Below are 22669 nucleotides of genomic sequence, written 5' to 3'. Positions count from 1 at the left end.
TATGGGTTCATTTACATTTTACAGACGTAGAGCGACGTGTGCCTTAGCAGACAAGATATTATATAGAAAAATATGATTATGACGCAAATAGTAACAAGTTTGTTTTTAAATTTCTTCGCAACAGGAACCAGAGTTTTTGTGAAACAAAATTTTAAATGACCTCTACGACTGACGACTACGTGACTGTTTTTATACGATTAAAAAAATAACTTTTACGCCTAATGACACATCGTATTAAAAGTATTTTTGCAAATTGTTGAAAGTAACACAGTTTTGTCCTATGTTTGTTAATCGATTTCTTTTTTTCTATTGTTTTTATGTATTGACGATATAAATAAATTTAAGATTGTTGCCGAATTTAACCCTGACGGCAAACACTTGTTATATTTCAATATACGAATTACGAATATACGAATATATTTCGATATAAAACAATCAATAATTGATGTATTATTGTTTAAACTGTGTAGTTTCTTTAAATTTATAATGATGTTCAATGTTCAAGTACAAATGTTGCTTTTCATCTATAAGATTCCCATTTTTTTCTTATATAAAATAATGATCGCAATTAAATGCGTGACAATATTTCATTATTCCAGTTTACATCCGGATGAAGCCGGATAATGTCTTAATGGCGTCATGTTTCTGTAGTATTATAACCAAAGTTTCCCACCATGTCATTCATGAACGTTCAATTGTCAGAACCTACGTCATTGCATTATATAGGTGCTTGCTTTATAAACATACAATTTTTTGCTTGGTAGATCTATTTAATTTCATATTTGTTTTTCATTTTGATACAATCTAACATCTTATAAATAATTTCAATTGATAATTGGTATTCTTGTTTTTTAAGTAAATGTAGATGTCATAAGGTTCATTTCGGGAAATTCAGTAAATAGAGTTGAAACTTGCTCGCTCTCCCGGTCGTTTCACACAGACGCCAGCCAGAAATAATGTAAAATCAATATACGAGTAGCTACAACAATGTACGTCTAACCGCTCCACGATCAATACTACCCTGCATGACGTCATTGGATAATATTGATTTCATTCACCCCATACTCTCGCGTTTCTGCTGCCTTGTTATCTAAGTATGCTGAGAAAAGCTTCTAGTATGGAAAAACTTGAGCGACATTTGGGAAAATCTTCAGAAAATGCTTGATCTTACGATGCTTGCTGTAAACTTCAAGAAGGAAACTTATTTATAAGAAGTTTCAGTGTACATAGTTTTATTTATTACAGGGAGGTGTATAACCGTCTAATAAATAAAAAATATATGAAGGGTCTGTCTAAATCTTCATAATGTTTGCAAAGGAAGTATTGTCGCATAACTAAACTGGCAAATTACTGTAGAGCAGTGTGGTATAGCGTCAATTGAGTGAGTGTAGTTAATTCGGGAGCCCGCCCACGTATCCCTTGCTAGCACGTCCCTACTAAATCGGTTTATCCGAACACCACCTTCTGTAGTGTATAGTCGCCTGGTACTCCCGGATCTGTTTATCCGAGACCTTCATCCGTCTTTATCCGGGTTTTCGGCTTAATCCCAATGGATTACAATATCATTTTGATTTCGCTGTTATTTGGCTTTGTTCAATGTTACAGCAACGGTAATTATTTTGAAAACCATAAGTATTGTGATGATTTATCTCCGTATTTTGGGGATATCAATTTGGATCAGATTAGTGGAGTTTGGTATGGAGTAGAAAAAATTCCCCATGCTAAGGGAGAATACAAAATAGAACATACAAATGAGTGCTTCTTCATCGATATCAGGGAGCTCTACATTCAGGTTAGTAAAATATTAGTGGAGACTTTGCCGATTTTTGTTATGTCTAATCTATATAGATAATATATATAGATTAATAAAGATACTTCGCCGCCTTGAAATTGAATAAAGCCACAAACGGCTTATTATAGTAAGTTATTTTTTTGAATTATTGACAAATAAAAACATTTTTAGAGAAAATTTACAAATAAATAACTAATACTGCGTAATTTACATAATAAATAAATAATTTATAATAATAATTTCAAATATTTTAGGGACATTTTAGCACGGAGACGTGGCAAAACTTTTTTACGCAACTATTTCAATTCTCAAAACTGGGTACATTTTCTTGTTAGGAGTGAGTAATCTTTACTAATCTATGTGTCTAATGTGAAAATTATTGTATGTAAGTATTAAGTATTTTGTTTCCCAAAAAAAAAATAGATTTTTTATTGTAAATGACAAACTGCATTGCACTGTGAAATCTTGTTTTACCGAGGGCAGTTCTAACTTACAATTTGATCATAGGTTTTAAGTAATAATAAAATAAATAATTTACCTTATTTAAAATAATTATTTCGCAACGAAAGTAAAACAAAGTCGGGGTAGTTATTTATAACTTCAGAATAGCTGGAAGAATTTCCTAGATCTTTTACTTCTAATTGAATGTTTTACAAAATGTTTCCAATGTAATAAAAGATTTTAAAAAATCACAGAAAAAATACTCGTATCTGGTACTGAAAAATTACAGAAACAACATGGATAAACGTGAAATTTGACAGCTGCTTTAGCGGTCCTTTCTTTATTTGCCAACGGATATTCTGCTGCCGCGCGAATAACATCTATTTTGACTCTAACTCGTTAAAAAAGATACAGGTGCCCAGAAGTGGGACAGTAACGTTCCCCGCGTAACCAATTCATGTATTACCTTAACCTATAATAAAGGATGTGGGGTCGGTTATAAGTCAATTAACAGGTCACAAAAATTACGCTAGCGATTGTCTTGAGATACCTCTAATTTTAGCATTCAGTGATGTGCTTTCACGTGTACTGTGTCAATTATATAAGTGTTTCATTCAGTACGATTAATTAAATAATTTTGGATATGACCTCTATTATAATTATTGTTCTATTTCTCTATACAAACGCGCAAGCAGTCAATGTAGACTACTGTCCACACTTGCATCCAACTAATGATTTTGACGAAGAAACAGTGCTAGGCATGTGGTATGTTCGAGAATACATATTTCACAAGGATAAGGAAACGAAAACGGAATTTAATCCTTATTGCCCAATAGTTCACATAAGGAAGTTAGAAGATTATGTAAGCGGTGGACTAATAAACGGGAACTTAGTAAGTTGTAGTATTATATAAGGCATAAAAGTCTGGCTATGATTGAGCAACAAATTCTTTGGTCCTAAGTACCTATATCCTAGCGTTTTGTAATCTGGAAATATAATATTCTGGAATAGTTTGTACGTGTTATTTACTTCACTGCTTTTTTATTGAGTAACCTTCATAAAAATATGCATTATATAATATTAAATGATTATCTATCTCTACAACTGTGTTGTCCTATGTGTCCGTTTTATTTGCTAAACTAAAACTAAAATGAACATTTTAAATATAGGAATAGCTGCAGCAGCAGGAATGTAGGTTTACTAATGACAAATTATTTCTAATAGGTTCATGGTATAACAATTATTTTCAATTTGAACGATCTGAATCTTCATGGTGAAAAACTGAAATTCCAAGGAAACAAAGTTCCAAGGAGACTTTAATTGTATATATGAATGTATAACTTTTTTCTTTTATCTTATTCCAGCCTACCCCACCAGCACCGTACCCCCCATTGACGAACTCACCGTACGTGAACAGAGTGTACAATCAACCTGAACAGTATCGCATCAGACACTTCGTCATCGAATGGCATGAAGGTATATGGCAGGATGACTACCATGTCAAAGTCAATACTTCGCACAAAGGATTTTGGTCAACGGATGTTCCTACTGGATGTAAGTACAAAAAATGATAAACCACAATTGTTGAATGTGATTAACCATAAAGTCGACTGAACAATTGATTGGTCTTAGTGTCGTGGCCAATCATTACTGTCCCACTGCTGGGAACGGGCTTCCTCTCAGAGGGGGTTCTGCACAGATTTACCCTTAAGTTTTAATAACCAGAGGTGCTTGCCTGGGATTTAAACGTCGGATCTCCCGAATGAAAAGCCGCATTTCTTAACCACTGGACACTGTTTATGGCCTAGACTGATCGTAGTAATTAACATGTATTCTTTAAAAAATTAGAAGAAGGTGGCCTCAAGCAACAGGCAACAAATCAAGAGACAACAAATCAAGGGACAACAAATCAAGATTTCAGTGCGTTAAGATATATCTATAGAATTATTCATTTTACGTTTAATCTATAAGGTTGGCAATGCATCTTTCATTAATTTATGGTATTTTTTTATAACCTGACATCTGAAATAAACCCCAGATAGGATTAGATAGTCCCACCTGAGGTCGGTCTAATATGCGCCGCTACCCCTGAGGACTAAGATGGAACGCTTCGGAAAAGTATGTCTCCTTTATCACACCCTTCAAGTCAGAACACAACAGCGGTTAACGCTGCCGTTATAAGGCAGAAATAGGTGTGGCGGTGGTGCTACCGGAGTCGAATCACAGAGGGTTCTACCACCTTCTAAATGGATATGATCACAAATTCATTTCAGTTCAACATTCACTTCAGTTCAGCTTTCACTCTCATGAAAATCTTTAAGATTATTTTTACGGTTAATGTAATAAGTCATATCCTCAGGAAAACACTAAGGACTTTTTTGACTCTTCACAAATCATCCAGTATTTAACGGAGGACGCATTTCTAACTTGGATGCCGTTTGTTCATGTTACTCATTTTTTTCTTAATGGTTTCAGCCGTAGACAAAATGTACCGGTTCTTCGGAGGCGTGATCCAGGTGTTGAAGGCAGCGAACAACTACTTGGTCCTGAACTTCTGCATGCGGCTGCCCAGCTCCCAGATGTACAGCGTGGTGCTGGCCAGGAACGAAAACCAGCTCACTCCGCAAGACCTGGCGGGCATTCACAACATCTTCTCCATCAAAAACCTCTCCACTTCTGCTTTGAAGCGCGTCTGTGAAAACTCTGCTACGTCGCTCAGACTGCCAAGTGTCTTATTATTAATCTTATGGGTATTTATTTGGAGATCTTAACAATCACTTTACAGTGAATTAATTACTTATATTGTATATAAGCAATAAATCTAATACTTCTGATATTAAACATTTTAGACGACGTATTTTTGTTTTACTATACATTTTATGAATAATACTCTAATGACAGCCAAAAATATTAAATTCGTAAAATGTTATTTGTATCTACAGTATATGCCCTATATTTAAGTGCAATCCTAAGTGGTCACTGCAAGTTATAAAACCAGAATGAACATAAAAATCCATAAGAAGTAAGTACATACACATACGTATGATCCAAAACGTTGGTTTGGTACTTTTGAGGACAAGGTTTGAGTGCTTCATATTTAAAATATACTTATTGCTACTGAATACGCTATGGTTTCTTTTCAAACTCGTTGAAAAAAAAGTTGGGATAAAGTATTAATATAGATAAATTAACAATATAGATCGTTAAATGAACGATTATTTAATCGTACGGTTCAACTCATGTTATTGTATTGTACGTTTTACAAGAAACATTGTAAAGAATTATAAAAAGCTTGATTTAAAACCATTCAATGGAGAGATCATTCTGGCTATATATTACATTGGCTGCATTCGCTATATAAAACAAGAATAAGAAGGATTTCTGGCATGAAAGAACTTAAATAATGACGATAATATATAAAGTTTTTGGAATTGATTACATATAAACTTAACTTACACAACTCAAGTACATTTTGAATTCCTACTCCAGCACCACAGAACCACTTTACTTTACTTACTTAATAACTATTCGGAAAACATGAACAAAAATTAAAATTATAGAAAGGGGTGGTGCCAGTGCTCATCCTACATAATATTTAGGTTTTAGTTAACTTATTATTTACATTCGCCTAAACTTAATATAAAAAGTTATGTAAAAAGTACTAGGGTTGTACCTACTTATAAAATTGTCTTGTAATAAATAGACTAAAAATTTGAAAAATAAAGACGCTTTCTACACCCATAGCCCCACAGTAGGATTCCCTGTGTCGTGGGTGCCATGGATACACACAAAGATGAGCACACAAACACCCAGAACAGAACAGAAATTTAAATTCATCGTTCGAATATCTATCTAGTCGCGGATCCAACTCTGAACCCACTGCGCATCAGACCGGTATGGTGACCATCATGCTACGCTGGTCGTCTAAAGAAGAAAAATGAAGTATAGCTTTAAAAATCCTTGTTAATTAGCCATAATAAACACATCCGATGAATCACGCTGCAGATGTTGCGCCATTCCTTGCACAGAGGACAACATCACCTGAATCAATTCGCTAATTGGCCGCGATACGGCCGCGGCCGACGCCTTGTCCCATATTCCCTGCGTTATTCCAAGTGACATCATGTTTACTACGTTGCCTTATCTCTTATTCTTCACTTCCACGTTCGCGCCTGAAGTTCAAGGGCTCTGCGGCGACAGTATCCGGTGGTCTCACCATTTCAATTTGGACGATGTTTACGGGTTGTGGTATGGCGTCGGCTACGCTCAACACACCCCTGATTGGACTAACAAACCGGATACAGTCGGCTGCGTCAGTCTTTATATCACTGATGTCACTAGAGAATTCAATCAAGATTGGCTGGAATGGACTGTACGTAAATTCTTATCTTGATTTAGTCCAGATACTTAAGAAAATTTATTTACTTATCATCTTTTCTTCCAGATGTTTCGCAATAATTATACGGATCAGAACTGGCGGTCCTACAAAAGCAATCCATGGTCCGGAGATGCGCTTGCTGGTTCCTGGCTTGATATAAGACTAAAGAGGAAAGTGAAAAGAGATGCTTACCAAGTCAGACGTGTGCGAGTATTGTGGGATGAAGATGGCCAAACAATGGAACAAGTATATACCTTCTACACTGAAGATCCAGGACTGTGGACCGCGGAAAAGACCACTGCATGGGAAAGAGCTATGGCTTCTAGGGGCATAGGTCTGTTTGTTACTTTAAAACATACATTGTTTTTATTTAATAGCTGTTCAAATTAATAGCTGTTCGTTTCGTCGCGTGACATTTAGCCATTCATCTTTTAGATTGTATGTTTTCGAGTTCATAGGGTTAATTAGTATTTTTTCTACTCTAGATAAGGTAAACTCTCTTTCACCCTTTTATTTTCCTTCCTTCTAGTGCCATTCTTATTCTTTCTAGTGGATATTCTAGATCGATGTATCTTTGGTATAGCCCACGCCAAACTGCTAGTCTGGTCTGAAGTTGTTGCGAGCAGGGGTAGTCACACAATTTGCTATGGTGACGCGATTCATTTCTATATTCAGCGGACTAGCAGTTTTCCGCGGACTATATCTACGTTGATACTATTTTTAACGATTTACATAACGCCATCATATTTCACTCACCTGTCAGTAATAATCAATGTTAGCCAATTTTTGCCAACCAAATTTAGAAGAAGTTCGATAAGTTTTCTTGGCAATATGTGTCAAATGTGTAATCTTGGTAAGCAAAAATTGCTTTAGGTTGATAATTAATAACGGACGTTAGTCGACTTATCGCTACCTCTATATTTATAGATATTCACTCAATATTGTTTTTTACAGAGGTTTGGTACCCAGATGATCCTCCGAGACATCCAGACGTGATTCGGATCCTAAAAGCATCACCACACATGCTGATTCTAAACCACTGTTCAGAAGTTGGCAATGGCGGAATATTTTCATTGATACTTCGCAGATCGCCTTCAAGGGTCCAGCGTTGGGAATGGTATAAATATCAACAAGAGTTTTATAAATTCGATTTACCAACTATAACTCGACATGCGGCAGTATGTGGAACTTGCTCTAACCATATTGTGATGAAATATTTATTCGTCTTTATTTTTAGTATTGTTATTGTAAATGTCTTTTAATGTTTCAATAATTGTATTGTGTAATATAGTAGTGTAGTACAGTCGATTTACAATGTAACACTTTTGACAAATATCTAGGAATAAAAATTCTTTTATTTCGTATAGTTACTAATTAGTCGTAGTAATGTAGTTAATGGAATCTTTATTAGATTGTTAATGGAATCTAATAAAGATTCCATTAACTAAATTACTACGACTAGTTCTCTAACTATTACTTTTGTAAATCACTTTTAATTTTTAAGTACCTGTATACTTTGTAAATTAACTTAATAGTTCAAATATATTTTTAAGTATATGTGATATTTCATTTGAATTTTCTCAGTTATAATTTATGTCGTGGTTCTACAAAGCGTATCACCGCATTCGCATTAGAGGTGAGGCGTATATACTGGAACAGGTACCGGGACTAGGTATTTTACCGGATTAGGTCGGACCTAGTCCAAGTTTTAATATGTACCTAGTCCAAGAATAAGTACCTAGTCTTTTATGGGACTAGGTGGAACAGGTTTCTGGATCACGTATTTTTAAATATTAGGAACAGGCATACCTAGACCCAAATTTACCTAGTACAACCCATCTCTAATTCGCATGTTCTTGTTACACATAATTTACCTAAATATGTAGCGCTTTAAATTAACGGTATTGGGAAATTGTAAGCAATCTAACTAGATTTATCGTCAGTGGTTTTTGAGCCAGTGGCCTTGATGTCCATCCTTAGGATTCCAGTCCAGTTTTGTCCATTGCTATTGCTTACGAATTTCAATCCATAGGGTTTTAGCTGTGCATATTAATGTATTTAGTGTACGCAAGTGATCACTAATTATATCATCTCCGCAGAATTAAAAAACTCGTAAGACGTAAGTGCCAATTTGCACGCGATAAAAATGCATTCGAATCTATATTGCCATCGTGTCTTATTCATCCGAAATTAAAATTCAATCTAGTGAAATTACGGTAATTACGAGGAGTTAAGTTGTATTGGATAGTTTGGCATTTGTTTAGGTATGTCTGTATTTCTGTCATGTATTTTGTATTTCTGTTTGTCAATTTGACTGGGGACGCCAAGGGATTTTTGCACTTGGGTACGTCATAGTAACTAATTCTAAGGGTGCGATATCATGTTAGTTAAGGGGGAAATTAGGTCGGAGCGCTTAACCATACTCTTTATGAGGATGTAGTGGCTTCTGACCCTTGACCTGCAGCCGAGGTCGCAGCTAGTTCAAGATGGACAGGAACTCATTAGGAAATTAGTGCCTGAAGGACTTATGAATAGGTAATTATATGTTAATTATCTCATAGATACATGAATCACTCGTTCCAGTTTATTTAGTGAGTGACTGGTATTTTTTTCATACAGAAGTTAAAAAACATTTTTATATATACTTGTACAGTTATATTGATGTGAGAGGGTTATTGTCGGGTACAATACCTAATTAAAATTTTATTTCAATATTTACAATATATATATATATATATATTGGATATAACTTATTGCATCTGTTTTTAGAAATTAACACCCTTCCGTTATATTCTGTTACTACCATCAATCTATCAACTTGTATGTCTGACAAAACTATTTCAAAAATGTAATGAATAATTATGGCACTAAAATATATAAAACGTAATAATGTTCCGCGGGTATATCTTAAAATTAAACGCACATGATGTTATACTACTACTACTTTCGTTTGCCAAAACGCAATTAGCCTGTTAAGGCCGTTAGTCATTTCACTCAATTTGATTCGGGTCTAACATGTACACACGGGGTCTCGTTGAGGACAATTGCATTTAATTAGTTTACATCCCACTCCCATAGTCTCAGTCACCGCCACCCTTCCATCACGCGATACCAGACACGCACAGATAACGTAAGGAAATACACGACGTAATGTATCGCTTATATATTTTGTTTACTTATACTTATGGTGTTATGTGCGCCAGCTACCAGTATGGCGGAAGCCCCCTTAATTCTAACTATAGTTCGTACCAGTACACTACAATTTCGAATCTTTATAACCAATACAAAACGAACTATGGCAGCGACTTAGCGAATTTCCCGGAAGGAAGTCGATACCCGAATTACAACCCTGGATACTCCACCCTCAGGCCATACACGTATAATACAAACAAGTTGGGAAACAATTACCAGTCAAGTAATTACCCGTCGAATAGTTACCAGGCCAATAGTTACCAGTCAGGTTACCAACCGGGGATGCCTACTCCTCGGTACGGGGAAGTCTATGGCACAGGAGCAGGTCACACCTCCTACGAGATGCCGTTTATGACGAATAGAGGATATTGTGTGAACAGGTCTCCGCAAATTGGTATTTATGTGGACAGTTTGAAGGGGATGTGGTATGGAGTGGAGTTTATCCAGCATCTAGCAGGGGACTCAAGGGTGGACTATGCGAGGACTTGCATCGTGATCCATATCTCGGAACCGATGGACAGGGTAAGTTAGTTTCATTTATTTCGATGCACATAAGTTTAGTTCCTTAAATAACTATTTCATTTAATAATTTTCCTTAAAGGACAGGAAGCGTTGTCGATTTTTTCTTAATTTTAAATTTTGGTTTCATTACTTTGATAGAAGGCAGTTAAACATATTTCACGAAAATAGATAATAAAATTTCATAAGGTGGTTCTACCACCACAGCTTTTTTAGCGTGAAGTAAGTAATTCTGCGTTGCTATGTGAGGTATGCATGTAAGGGTATGAATAAAGGTGGTAGAACTCTCTGTAGTTTGACACCGGTGGCATCACCGCCATACCTATTTCTGCTTAATAACAGCAGTGTTTAACATTGTTGTGTTGTGGTTTGAACGGAGAGAGGGAGAGATGCTTTTTCGAGGCATTCCAGTTCAGTCTTCAGCGGTAGTGGCGCATCTGTAGTCCTCCTTGGGTATGACTCTGATTTTATCTGAGGTTGATTAAAGGTGTCCATGGGCGGCAGTAGGGATTTAGCATTAGGTGGACTGGATGCTCGTCTGCTGCTGTAATATCATAAGAAAAATCTGTCGTCAGCTTCGGGTAGAAGCACTTTCAATGGGCGGTAGCGACCACTTACCAACAGGTTTGTCAACCTGCATGGTCGTTGACTACTTTAACGTTCATTACCTCATTGGTCCTTTCAAAATTTTTGAATGTGACGTAACTGCAATTTATTGTGTGCACGGTTTTATTGTTGAACAACATTCGACTTTGATAGGATAAGTGTATAATAATATTGTTAGCTCGTATGCGATTCAAGGTGATTTTCATTATGTGAACTCTTAGCAGTGCAGTGGCAAATTAGTAATACGAATTACGAGTTAAATAATAGTCTATCGTATAATAATAGCGTCATTATTATCATCATAAAGATAGAACTTTATACCACATTCGAATATTCTTCATTTTTAATGAAAATTGGTCAATATTGGCTAAGATTAATAAACTTAATACTTTCAGAATATTAAAGAGATTGTCTTTTTGGGTTCATCTGATGGTACGTCACTGACGCCCATGAACATTTGCTACTCTATATAGAAAGAGGGTTCGTTCTGAGTCGATCACAAATACGTTGTCCATTCTGAGAACTAAGATGGTCGCCCCAATCCCCACATAGTTATTATATAAGTCAGGCAGTAATTCTTAACCATATGTTAACCTCACGATTTTTTTCTCTTAACTGTTAAAAGGAGGGACAGTTATCTCCTAAGAAACACCCCGTGACGACCGCTGACGTCGTTGACGACCCGCGTGGCGGAGCGGCCACCATACCGGTCTGACGCGCAAAGGGTCCCGTGTTCGATCCCCGGCCAGACAGATTTCTAAATGACGAATTTAGATTTCTGTTTCTGGTTCTGGGTGGTTGTGTATTTGTCTATGTGTGTGTCCATGGCACCACACACAGCACACCACACAGGGAATCCTAGTGTGGGGCTGTGAGTGTAGAAAGCGTTAAAGCGTTAAGCGTTAAACACGGTTATTTCATAAAGTTATCTAATATTTGGCCTAATGACAAAGAGTAGTTTGCTTCGAGATTATGGTTTTCTACTGTTGATCAGTGATTACGTAGGAAATCTTACTTATTTATTTTAACGGTCAACAGACTGATTATAGCTATGAATTTTCGTTATCATACCTTTAAAAGAAAATACTTTCGTAATTTCTTAAATTAGTTTTTAAGTCAAATCTAACGTGTTTACGCAAGAGGTTTTATCGCTACGGGAATCTTTTACGTCCATCCAATTTATGACCAAAACCAGCTCCCAAGCAGCAAAAATGATCGCCTCAAAGATACCAGATTATTTCATTTTCATCATATTAAATGTGTCAACGTTAAGAGTTCAAATCTTTTAAATAATCAATTCATTGTTCGATTATTGCCTATGCGGTGACGTCGAAACTTATTGCCTGGAATGTCTCTATTATAATATTGGCCTATTTTGGATATTAATATCACTATATTTTAATCCAGATTTTAGTATGCTAAGACATTCCCAAAAATATTTAAATAATTACTGTTTTTAAAATTTTCCACCTACATTTTGAGAATGGTTGTTAATTAAAAGCATCCGTCCTATTCGTGAAGCTATTGAGCAGCAATGACAATTAGTGATCTTCATTCACATCTTGATCATTGCGACAAATACCGGCTCGGGTTACTCTTACCATAGATTTGAGAATGTTTACAAATGACATAGATAGAAAAATATTTATCTATTGTCTAAAATGTATTCCTACCTTCGATTCCTACAGACTAAATGGTTCACAAAGCTTAAATGTATCCCTTTAATTTATTTTAACATATTCTCGTTCTTTGTTATTTGGGTGCCCCAGATTTACCTACGCAAAAAACATTTTTTATTTTTTGCGTAGGTATGCACTCTGGCTAATCATTTTATCTGGGTCGCCCTACATATACCTACGCAAAAAATAAAAAATCTTTTATGCGTAGGTATATGTAGGGCGACCCAGATAAAATGATGGATAAACTTCCGTTTAGAACATACCTCCGATCGATCTGAATTTTGGTACACCTATGGATTTCGACCCGCAGATGAAGAATATCGTACTCAAAATACCCGCAAATAGTATTTTCAAGGTCAAATTACTCAAAAACGATTTTTTTTTGCTGCTATATTTCTCTGAAACAACTGGGTCCACGCAAAAAACATATAGAACAAAAAATATGTATTTCTTTACGGTCTACAACTTTTGTTTGGAACGTTTTTCTCTAACGTTCATATTTATCGCAAAAAGCGCAAAAAACATCAAAAAAAATCGTTTTTGAGCAATTTGACCTTAAAAATATTATTTGCGGGTATTTTGAGTACGATATAAATGTGCTCATGAATAAAGGTAAGGTCTGGATTGGACCCACCCGCTCGCAGGGCGCTACCGCGCCCTGCTCGCTTAGTTTTATATTGTCTTATATGTTCCAACCTAACCTAACCAATTCAATACGAAACACTATAGGCTAGGCTATACGCAATACTATATTATTGGCTAGGTTAGGTTGGGACAGGGAAAATTACATTACCGACTAAAGAAAACTCCGCACTATATAAATATAACGCGCGTGCTAAAATGCAATTTTCACAATTTAATTTCTCGGTAACTATGGGTATGCGCCAAAAATCCCTTTAGGGATTGTCTTCGAACATCCAAAGGAAAGTCCGAGCCAAGTTTCAAATCGATCGGACGTGGGGGTTTTCGGAAGTGCACCACATTTTTCTCCCAAACAACTGGGTTTATGCGGAAAACATACAGAACAAAAAATGTTGATCTTTTTAGCGTCTACAACTTTTGTTTGAAACATTTTTCTCTAACGTTCATGTTTTTTTTTTAATTTATTTAGGTTAACAAACAGTTACACAGCGAGATATAATACATAAAGAAATAATTAACAAAGTAGGTAGCTGTAAACCAGCACCGTTAACCACTGATTACTAAAATATAATTGAAATTTAATACAAATATAATTGAAATTTAATACAATGTTTGCTGCAATATACGCGGAAAACCATTAAAAAAATCATTTTTCAGCAATTTGACCTTGAAAATATAATTTGCGGGTATTTTAAGTATGATATTCTTAATTAGGGAGCCAAAATCCATATGTGTACCAAAATTCAGATCGATTGGAGGTATGTTCTAAACGGAAGTACACCCAAAATGATTAGCCAGAGTAAAGAAAGGGAGTGACAAACTGTTAAAAATTGATTAGTTAGTCAAAGAAGTCTGTAGTATAGTAGTATTACATTTAAATATGATGAAATCCATTATTTGAATTATAATCCTATAGTATCCATCCATCAATCCATTTGATACATGCCTCAATTTGAATTATAACAAGTTTTATATTAATGAACAGACTCATCACATAAAACGAGACTTACCTATTTGAAACAGGGTTTGTCTGAGGTCAAATGGATAAGGTTTAATTTTTATGATGCTTCAGGCATCTCTATGAGATTGTTGCCGCGGGATCAAGTGTGATAACATCAGGCCGAGTGACTCAGAAGTTCACTCTTCGCCGCTTCGACTGTCAGTCCGCGTCGATCGGTTAAACGCGCTATATTTACGCGTACGCGATTTTTTACGGAAAACCCATCAATTGTTAGGAATTTATCGTGTTTCCTTTCAACAATAGCGCGATAAACACACTATGTACGTTTAACACGAAAAAACAACGCTAATGGACTTAAAAATGGAATTTCAAGGTTGGATGTTGCGATTGCCTTGGATTCTGCTTCTGTTTTTGGTAGCTTCCGGGGAAGAAAGCTCAAATTCTACAGAAGTTACCCCTACAGTTGTTTGTGAAAGAGAACATGCTTATGATGATTTGGAGATAGAAGAGGTGGCAGGCAAGTGGGATGCGGTGGAACTTTACATGCACTTGAGGAATGAAGGAGTAAATACCTTCGAAAGCTGTCCAAAGCTTATCATTACGGAATTAAACGAAGCTCCAACTTCTACTTTTGGGGTAGGTTTTTCTCTATGTTTTACACTAAAATTTTAACAAATATTAAACGTGTTTCTTAAAAGGAATTTATTTCAATAACTTTATTAAATAATCAGATAAATTTCGAACAGTTATTTCTACTGGCTTTCTAAAATTTAAAAAATTACTAACCTGTTTATAAAAATAATTAACCTGTTTATAAAATTAACATTAGATACATTTAAAACAAAATAGAAGGTTTTTATGTGTGTTGATGAGTACACATATATTTTTTCACGCATTATAAAATCTATTTTTAAATCGACATCGGAAAAAATGCTGAAGGAGATTCAACGGTGTAGTGTAGCCTCTTCATTATGTTATATACTATTACGTGCACGCCACGTAATATCAGCTTTCCGCGTTTATATCACACTCGTAAGTCGTAACATCTTCTAGCCTTGTGGGGTGACACCACGTGACACTTAGCGTAAGGTATCTAAATGGTTAGATAAATATCATCACCTAGTTGAAAAGTAGTAACTGACAAAAATCGGTGTTAGAAGTATTTCTTAGATTTTTATATTATCTATGTATAGTATATCTATTATTACAATCGTCGATATCTGGGATATCGGGATGAATGGCATGCTTTATTAAGGAGAGGTCTATGTCCAACAGTGGTTAGATATTAGTGGATGTTCATGAAGACTTTTTTGTAATATGGATATATGGTGCTTGCACTTAAGATTTATTATAAGAAAGTATTTTTATAATATAGCAAACACCCTCTAAACCAGAACACAGCAGCGCTTAACACAATTGTTATGGGGCAAAAATAGGTGCGGCCGGTGGTGCCGCCGGAGTCGAACCACAAAGGGTGGAAAGGGTTCTTAAACCTTAAGAAACGGCATGAATAATGGTTAATTAGTAAAATATGCAGAAAATAATATAGTGGGCTTGTCATGTAGGTACATGAATGAATTGGACTTTGTTGTTTTATTTTCAATAATTGACTGTCGCTTACTGCGTTTTACTGTGTAGAGGTCAACGTATTGAACTATGACGATGAAGCAAATAGACATTATGATATAGGTATTTTAAATGTGCACATTTGTTCGCGAATTCGCAATTCTATTGTTTAAAACTTCTCTATTGCTATATTAGTGTATGGCGCGGCTCCACCCATGGGTATATGAAGTATATTATGTTTTTTATACATATTGCCTAAATAATTATAATAAGGTGTACATGATATTAAGATTTGATTATATTTTAGGAATATACATATTATTATGCACTAGTTAACTTTCTACGATATTATGCTTTACCGCTAATATAAATATTTATTATTCATTTTTCACACATGGAAGTGTAATAACTCAGATATGCTCGTTGAGTATTGCAAGCTGAAAAAATAGGTACCTACTAAGTAAGTACGGTTCAGAAATTAATTATCAGGTGTATGAAGATTTCACATCACCAATCTGTACTTGGTCAGCAAAGTGCCTAAATAACTTTCACTCTGAACACCTGTACTCAGGAGTGAGACAGTAAAGGGTTGACGATAAAAACCTACTGTTTATCAGTATTTGACCCAAACATACAGAGTGAAGGCAATGAACGAAGAGTACCAGGTTGGTAGACTGATCATTGCTTTATCCGGTGGAAATATCTCCCTTCCGCCGTTCCATATTTCCTTCTCGTGGCTGATAATAACCATTTAAATTTAATTTGCAGGGGCTTCCCCCTTATCAGTCATCAAGTAGTTTGCTCTCGCGAGAAATATTTTTATTGACAATATTTTTTATGAGTGTAACACTAACTATGTTAAATGGTTAATACTGCTAATGGACCTTTGTAATCAACTCCAAAGAGCAGGAGTCATAGCTGAACCGATCATAGATAAGTTGTTTCTTATAAGGAATGAATGTACGCCACATGCTTAGGTATAATAAGTTTTTTTCTATAAAGTTAAAGTATCTGTAACCAACTTCACGTGGAACAGGGGTTCTGAAGATGAAGATTATAAGCCTTATAAGTCAGCGAGCAATTAAATCCTTCCAAAACGAAATGGGTTTTTGCTAGGTAGGTGTGGCCACCGCCAACTATGCTGATTCTTCCATCATCTTTGCCATTCTTCCAAATTCAAATTCAAATCTCATTTATTCAAAATTGGTTCATAAAGAATACTTTTTAAAAGTCAACAAACTACCACCGCTTCGGAAGGTATTTCGCTATGGAGAAGAAGCGGCGCAAGAAACTCCAGCTTTAAGCATTATAACGCTCATGAATAGTTTCCAAATGAATAGTTAAGATAAACATGAGATAAACGATACAACTGCTGTTCATATTTTGAGTAATAACAAAGACCGCCATTTTGCCGTTTCACTTCTCCGAAAAGCAACTCCTAAACAATTGAGTCAACAGACAATAGGTCAATTATACAATACTACATAATTACTTCTACCACTTACATGACAAACAGTATCATTTTATGACCATGCTTATCCTATATCTGTCTTTAAGCGGACTGACCTGTGACCCAGCTCCAAGTATCCACCTACAGGTTGAGTCACACTGGCAGGAGGTCAATGCGCATGACCCACTTGTCTGCAATGATCCTGTGAAGCATTTAATGCATTAATTAAATAATTTCCACATCGGTAAGTGACTGGAGACCATCAAGCAATAATCAGGGATGTAATTATCATAATGTGTGATGAAGATGAATTCAGTTTGGATGTTGTCAACCTATGTCCTATTGATGTAGGGACGGATCTCGTCTTAGAAAGAGATGGGGTTTAGGACCTTAGTCGATTTCGCTGGCCAAGTGCGAATTAGCAGCGTTCGCCTAACTTTGAGCTTTTTTATACTTAAAAGCTTTCAGGCGTGTATGTTTCCTCGCGATATTTCCTTAATTACCACGCATTTATTAACTTGAACTGTATGTATGTATGTAACGGAATCTTTGAACTCGATTGTTACCCACTTTGAATGGTCCGATTAATTTAAAATTTTAAACAATTATCAAGAAACGATGACAATACACGATTTTAATAATTTTATCCCATTCTCCACATCAGGATCATCGGGAATCAGGATTAACGAATTTTTTGTGCCATTTTGGTGTGGTTTTTAGTTTTTAAACTATAATTATTTTACTTCTGCGAAAAATCCCATGCCTGGGATTCTTGCAAATGTCAAACTATCGCTAGGCTATCGCAGGTTTTATGTTGCTCCATAGTTTGGATATTTTTGTTTTACGCGCGTTGTATATATTGGTCTATCAATAGTTACGCTATGGATTCTGTGTTTGTTATTAATAGAGACTCTGGCCAGGGCCAGGGGCATACATACAACAAACTATTGTCCATGTTTTTGTGATAGTTTTACTTGATTTATACTTAAATGTATAAATGTAAGCCTATTAATTACTGTATATAAAAATAAATAATTACGATTTTAGTTTTATTTTTTGACTCAGAATATTTCTGTTTGGAGATTTGTGGCTACAAAATATTTTTAAACTAAATTCGTTAACGCATTTTGTGGGTAAAGAAAAAGCGTTATGCCTTGCAACTTTCCATCTTTAATAAACTATATACAATATTTTTTTTAAACCGGTAGTAGTTTAAGAAAAATATTGTACCTGACAATTTGTAAGTGCCGTCGTTGGCCTATACAAAAATAAATATATTTCAAACTACAACGAAGAATAAGACTTTCATTTTTGATGGGGACACCGAACGCATACACATATTTTCTTATAAACTATAGTTTTCAGAATGTTTTCATAGATGTAGGTACCTAAATAATATCATTTACTAATACAATGTAAATAGTTTACATATAAAAACAATCTCAATGCGGCAGTGTTCTATTTTCGCGTACATTTACTACCGACCCTAAAGCATCTGAAGCGGTTCACAATTGAGATATAATTGAACCAATAAACGTTTAAATGGCTAGGTAACTTGTACACTACGTTATCATTTTAATAAGAAAATGATGTCAAGGAATGCATGCATCGAATGCTCGCGAAGATTCTAATAACTCCTGAACAGACTGAAATGATTTAATGAAGTCTATTTTGCTTTACAAAATGAGATACAAAATGAATAGAAATTTACCGGTGTGATAACAAAGTTTTTATTCATTCATTTGGTTGTATAGATGTAGTAAACGAGCATACTTTCCACTTATTGGTAAGTGGATGATGTCGCCCATGAACATCTGTAATCACTCATAGATAAGATATGTTGCATTGCGTCTGAAGACTAAGATGGAACGCCGTGAATAAGTCTGTCTTCTTAAATCTTAAAAGCAGAGTAGGACAGCGTTTAACACTGCCGAATTAGGTGTGGTGGTGGTACCTCCAAAGTCGAACCACTAAGGGTTCTACCATGTTCAGCAATATGCAATTAATTCTTTTTATGATAAACAAGTAGCAAACAATGTTAGCATTCAAATCTAAACTATTGAACACATGCATATAAGTTGCACGTTCTTTTTTTTTTTTTAAGTTGGTTTTTTTTATTGCACGTTTGATTGCACGTTCTTTTATTTATCTTAATATTATCTTTATTCCCAGCCATCCACCGAACATCAGGCCTACCACGTCCAGCATATAAACGCGAAGTTGAGGCAGTCGTACCGCTACTTACGACTGCTTTGGGACGAGGCAGGCGAGACGATCGAGTACTCGTTGTATTTTAGCAACGCCTCTGCTGGCTACTGGCAGACCTTTGAGACCCAAACTGGTAAGTTGTTTATTGATCACAGAAATCACAGAATCTCACAGAAAAAAAGTTCAAACATGTCGTTAAACAAACGCTATGTAAAAAAGCGTACTATAAACTAAGTGATTATTTGACTGACAAAACGGTGTGGTCTGAAGTAGTTCCAGCTCCACATGTACCATTAGGTTAAGTTTAACATTGTAAAATCCATGTTTTTTAAAAGATGTGTGTTATTTAGTTTCTTTCGCCGCTTCTTCTCCATAACGAAACACCTTGTGAAGTGGTGGTAGTTTGACATTCAAAAAGTGCTCTGTAAAGAACCTATTTTGAATAAAAAAAATTGATTTGATTTGATTCTGATTTGATTTGATCTTTGATAAGTAAAGATACTTCGCCGCCTTGAAATTGAAAGTCACAAAAGGCTTATTTGTCAGTTATTTTTTCGAATTCTTGACAAATAAAAAACATTAGAAAATTTACGAATAAATAACGAATGCTGCGTAATTTACATAATAAAAAAATAAGTATTTCAAATATTTTAGACATTTTAGCACGGAGACGTGGCAAACTGGTTACATTTTCTTGTTAGGAGTGAGTAAACTTTACTAATCTATGATATTGATTTAGTTTTTCGGGAAGTTTAAAGTCGCAATATGTTAGGAAGAGAGCTATGCTTGATGATAATTACGGAATAGAAGTGTTGCTGACAATGCTCTTGTAATAAGCAGTCTGAAAATGCAACTGATAGGAAAGAGTCGTTGAATGGTGATCACGCCAGAGTAACACAGGGTAACCCCTCTAAATTGATGATATATGAAGACGGCCATAAATCACTGGCAACAATGGCGGGGAAATTGATTTGTTGATAGAAATGGACCTTACTAGTTACACCCAAGATATCTGTTATTGGGCCCAAATACTTCATAGTGGATTAGAGACCTGCTTAAGGTTGGCCATAGATCGTGGCTGCCTTGGACTAAATTTGGACACTCTATATGCATGTTTCTACCATACTAACCTTTCAAACCAGAACACATTCAGATGCAGATCCCTTGAGGTCTGATAAATCTTTGCCCGATTCAGATTCACACCAGCCCTTGACACTGCTATAATAGCAGAAAGGTGTGGCGGTGGTGCCTCCGTAGGCGAATCGTTTTATTATAGATCAACATATAGTAACTATAAATAACTTTTTACAGGTTCGCTAACAAGCCGGCCTTCCTATCAGCAGTTCAGCGGTACGGTACAAGTCCTGAAAGCGGTTGACGACCACCTCGTACTCAGCTTCTGTCAAGAAGCTTCTAATTCAGCTCCCGCTCAGCTCTACTCTATTCTCTTCTCTCGCGAACCGGGGGTACTGGTGAGGTGGGAGATCGATGCCGTCCACGCAATGCTCCAGAACAAGAAACTCTCTATCGCATCAAGAAGAATGGTCTGCGGAAACAGCGCTGATAAGCCGATATACAGTATCATATTCTCCATTTTCACATGTGCGCTGGCATACGCGATAAGCTCGTAGATACGTAAAACTAAGTGTAATAATTCCTGGTTAATTAAGTCCGAAACACAAGAATCGAGTTATTTGTATTTGAAGAATTTTAATTGTAATCCTTACAGTCAAGGAATTATTATAATGATAATAGTTTAAGCTACATCCAAAGAAACCATATCAAAACTACTTACATTGAGATTGTTTTATTTTTTGTGAAAATAATGATAATCCAATAAATTATTAAAAGGATGTAAGTAAAAACAAGTTTTGGTGTCTTTATAATTTTATATTAATTTACGAATAAATCGAGAATGTCCATATTCGTTAAATGTAAGTGTTATAGAGATCTATAATATTAATATTCATAATATACGCATTTATAATATGTTATTGTAGAGACTGATGATCTCAGAACTGCCGAACGCTGTTTCATTATTATATCAGCAAATGACTAAACCTATGTGTAGAGGCAGTCATGTAGAGTATGTAGAGCAGCCTAAAGATAGGATTTACTCTCTTCTAATGTTCTATTTCATCAGTAGACGGGCTCATATGTTTATCTATTGTTATAATCACGTTATGATGTTCAAACTTGTTCTATACGGGAAAACATTATTGAATCTGTAGAAACTTTTGCCATTTGACAGAAGATCGCGACACATAGTTTGAAGTTTTCTAGAGAGACGAGACTTCTTATCTTAACATTTGATGAAAAATATCCTAGGGCTCGTAATAAGGCCGCAATGAATACGACTCAAATCTCACCGACAAGTTTAAGTAACTCACTGCAGATCTTTCATATTTCATATCACAGGACATCTGATAAGCAAAACTTTGGTATTGGTGCTCGACCGGCATGTGCCGGTACAACAGTAAAGAACACACGCTTGTGTAACATTTCACAGAAGAATACTGAGACTATCGGGCTAGCCGGCTACCAACATATTACCAACAGGCCTAGCAGGACATCTCTCTTTGTCAAAAACATTAGCGACTATCAAGAATTAACTCTTTCTTGATATTTTATCTTCAAGTTTTCTTTATTTTATACAACTTATAGCATCATGATGTAATTAAGTTCCGTCCTCTTTATTTTAAAAATTGTTCTTGATTTTTATTGCAAACAAGATGAAATATTACAACAGAACTTATATTTTGAAATAGTAGTCATTGAAACACACTTTTTTAATATTATATTTATATAGATTGTACTACAATTAAACTTTGAAAATAACTTATGTAAACTGAAAAAATACTTAGTAAAATTAAGATAACCAAAGAAATATCATAAGGCGTTTTACAAAAACATAGTCGTAAGTTACAAAAACAAGTATTATAGTTCGAGTTTTAATACATAACTGTATTTTATTAAATATTTTTTGTATGATAACTTTATAAACACACAGATATAAGAATGTAATGTTAAATATTTATTTACCTATTTATTAAATGTTATATTTAATATTAATAAAGAATATGGCACAGTTTTCATGTATTCTATTTTTTAAATAAATATGGGTGACCCTTAGAATGTATGGCTTCATACAAATTGCATTAGGTCGTCACTTTGCGATACATTCATACAAGTAGTAGCAACATGGTTTAGTTGCAAATATTTTTAATGGAAATAG

General features: G+C 35.2%; 3 protein-coding genes across 5 annotated transcripts; all 3 read left to right on the top strand.

Annotated features, from left to right (window-relative positions):
- The first annotated feature begins 1374 nt into the window (after positions 1-1374).
- On the top strand, positions 1375-5088 carry LOC140747091 (uncharacterized). Of its 2 annotated transcripts, none has more exons than XM_073079339.1 (3): positions 1375-1792; positions 3598-3787; positions 4709-5088. In XM_073079339.1, the coding sequence occupies exons 1-3, from the start codon at positions 1550-1552 to the stop codon at positions 5002-5004; spliced, it is 729 nt and encodes a 242-aa protein (XP_072935440.1). In that variant the 5' UTR covers positions 1375-1549; the 3' UTR covers positions 5005-5088. The 2 variants fall into 2 exon arrangements, with proteins under 2 accessions (XP_072935440.1, XP_072935439.1); XM_073079338.1 differs by lacking the exon at positions 1375-1792 and adding an exon at positions 2674-3125.
- A 1120-nt stretch (positions 5089-6208) lies between these two features.
- On the top strand, positions 6209-8034 carry LOC140747124 (uncharacterized). The gene is made up of 3 exons (XM_073079377.1): positions 6209-6605; positions 6678-6945; positions 7566-8034. Exons 1-3 carry the CDS (start codon positions 6357-6359, stop codon positions 7871-7873), a joined length of 825 nt encoding a protein of 274 aa, XP_072935478.1. The 5' UTR covers positions 6209-6356; the 3' UTR covers positions 7874-8034.
- Positions 8035-9705: 1671 nt separating this feature from the next.
- Positions 9706-22525, top strand: LOC140747341 (uncharacterized). 2 transcript variants are annotated; one of them, XM_073079733.1, is made up of 3 exons: positions 9706-10325; positions 19399-19567; positions 20746-22525. In XM_073079733.1, exons 1-3 carry the CDS (start codon positions 9762-9764, stop codon positions 21063-21065), a joined length of 1053 nt encoding a protein of 350 aa, XP_072935834.1. In that variant the 5' UTR covers positions 9706-9761; the 3' UTR covers positions 21066-22525. The 2 variants fall into 2 exon arrangements, with proteins under 2 accessions (XP_072935834.1, XP_072935835.1); XM_073079734.1 differs by lacking the exon at positions 9706-10325 and adding an exon at positions 14377-14846.
- The last annotated feature ends 144 nt before the right edge of the window (positions 22526-22669 follow it).

The sequence above is a fragment of the Epargyreus clarus genome, unplaced genomic scaffold (assembly GCF_041222505.1).
Source record: "Epargyreus clarus isolate Ecla_fem2 unplaced genomic scaffold, WU_Ecla_fem_2.2 ptg000014l, whole genome shotgun sequence".
NCBI lineage: Eukaryota > Metazoa > Arthropoda > Insecta > Lepidoptera > Hesperiidae > Epargyreus > Epargyreus clarus.
This window is presented reverse-complemented; position numbering and strand designations above follow the sequence as displayed.

Bases quoted from the DNA above. Each gene is read 5' to 3' on its own strand.
- LOC140747091 (XM_073079338.1), top strand. From the start codon at position 2,877: ATGACCTCTATTATAATTATTGTTCTATTTCTCTATACAAACGCGCAA. The intron at 3,126-3,597 runs GTAAGTTGTAGT...ATCTTATTCCAG, and splicing joins GACTAATAAACGGGAACTTA to CCTACCCCACCAGCACCGTA. The intron at 3,788-4,708 runs GTAAGTACAAAA...TAATGGTTTCAG, and splicing joins AACGGATGTTCCTACTGGAT to CCGTAGACAAAATGTACCGG.
- LOC140747124 (XM_073079377.1), top strand. From the start codon at position 6,357: ATGTTTACTACGTTGCCTTATCTCTTATTCTTCACTTCCACGTTCGCG. The intron at 6,606-6,677 runs GTACGTAAATTC...CTTTTCTTCCAG, and splicing joins AAGATTGGCTGGAATGGACT to ATGTTTCGCAATAATTATAC. The intron at 6,946-7,565 runs GTCTGTTTGTTA...TGTTTTTTACAG, and splicing joins TATGGCTTCTAGGGGCATAG to AGGTTTGGTACCCAGATGAT.
- LOC140747341 (XM_073079733.1), top strand. From the start codon at position 9,762: ATGTATCGCTTATATATTTTGTTTACTTATACTTATGGTGTTATGTGC. The intron at 10,326-19,398 runs GTAAGTTAGTTT...CTTTATTCCCAG, and splicing joins TCTCGGAACCGATGGACAGG to CCATCCACCGAACATCAGGC. The intron at 19,568-20,745 runs GTAAGTTGTTTA...AACTTTTTACAG, and splicing joins GACCTTTGAGACCCAAACTG to GTTCGCTAACAAGCCGGCCT.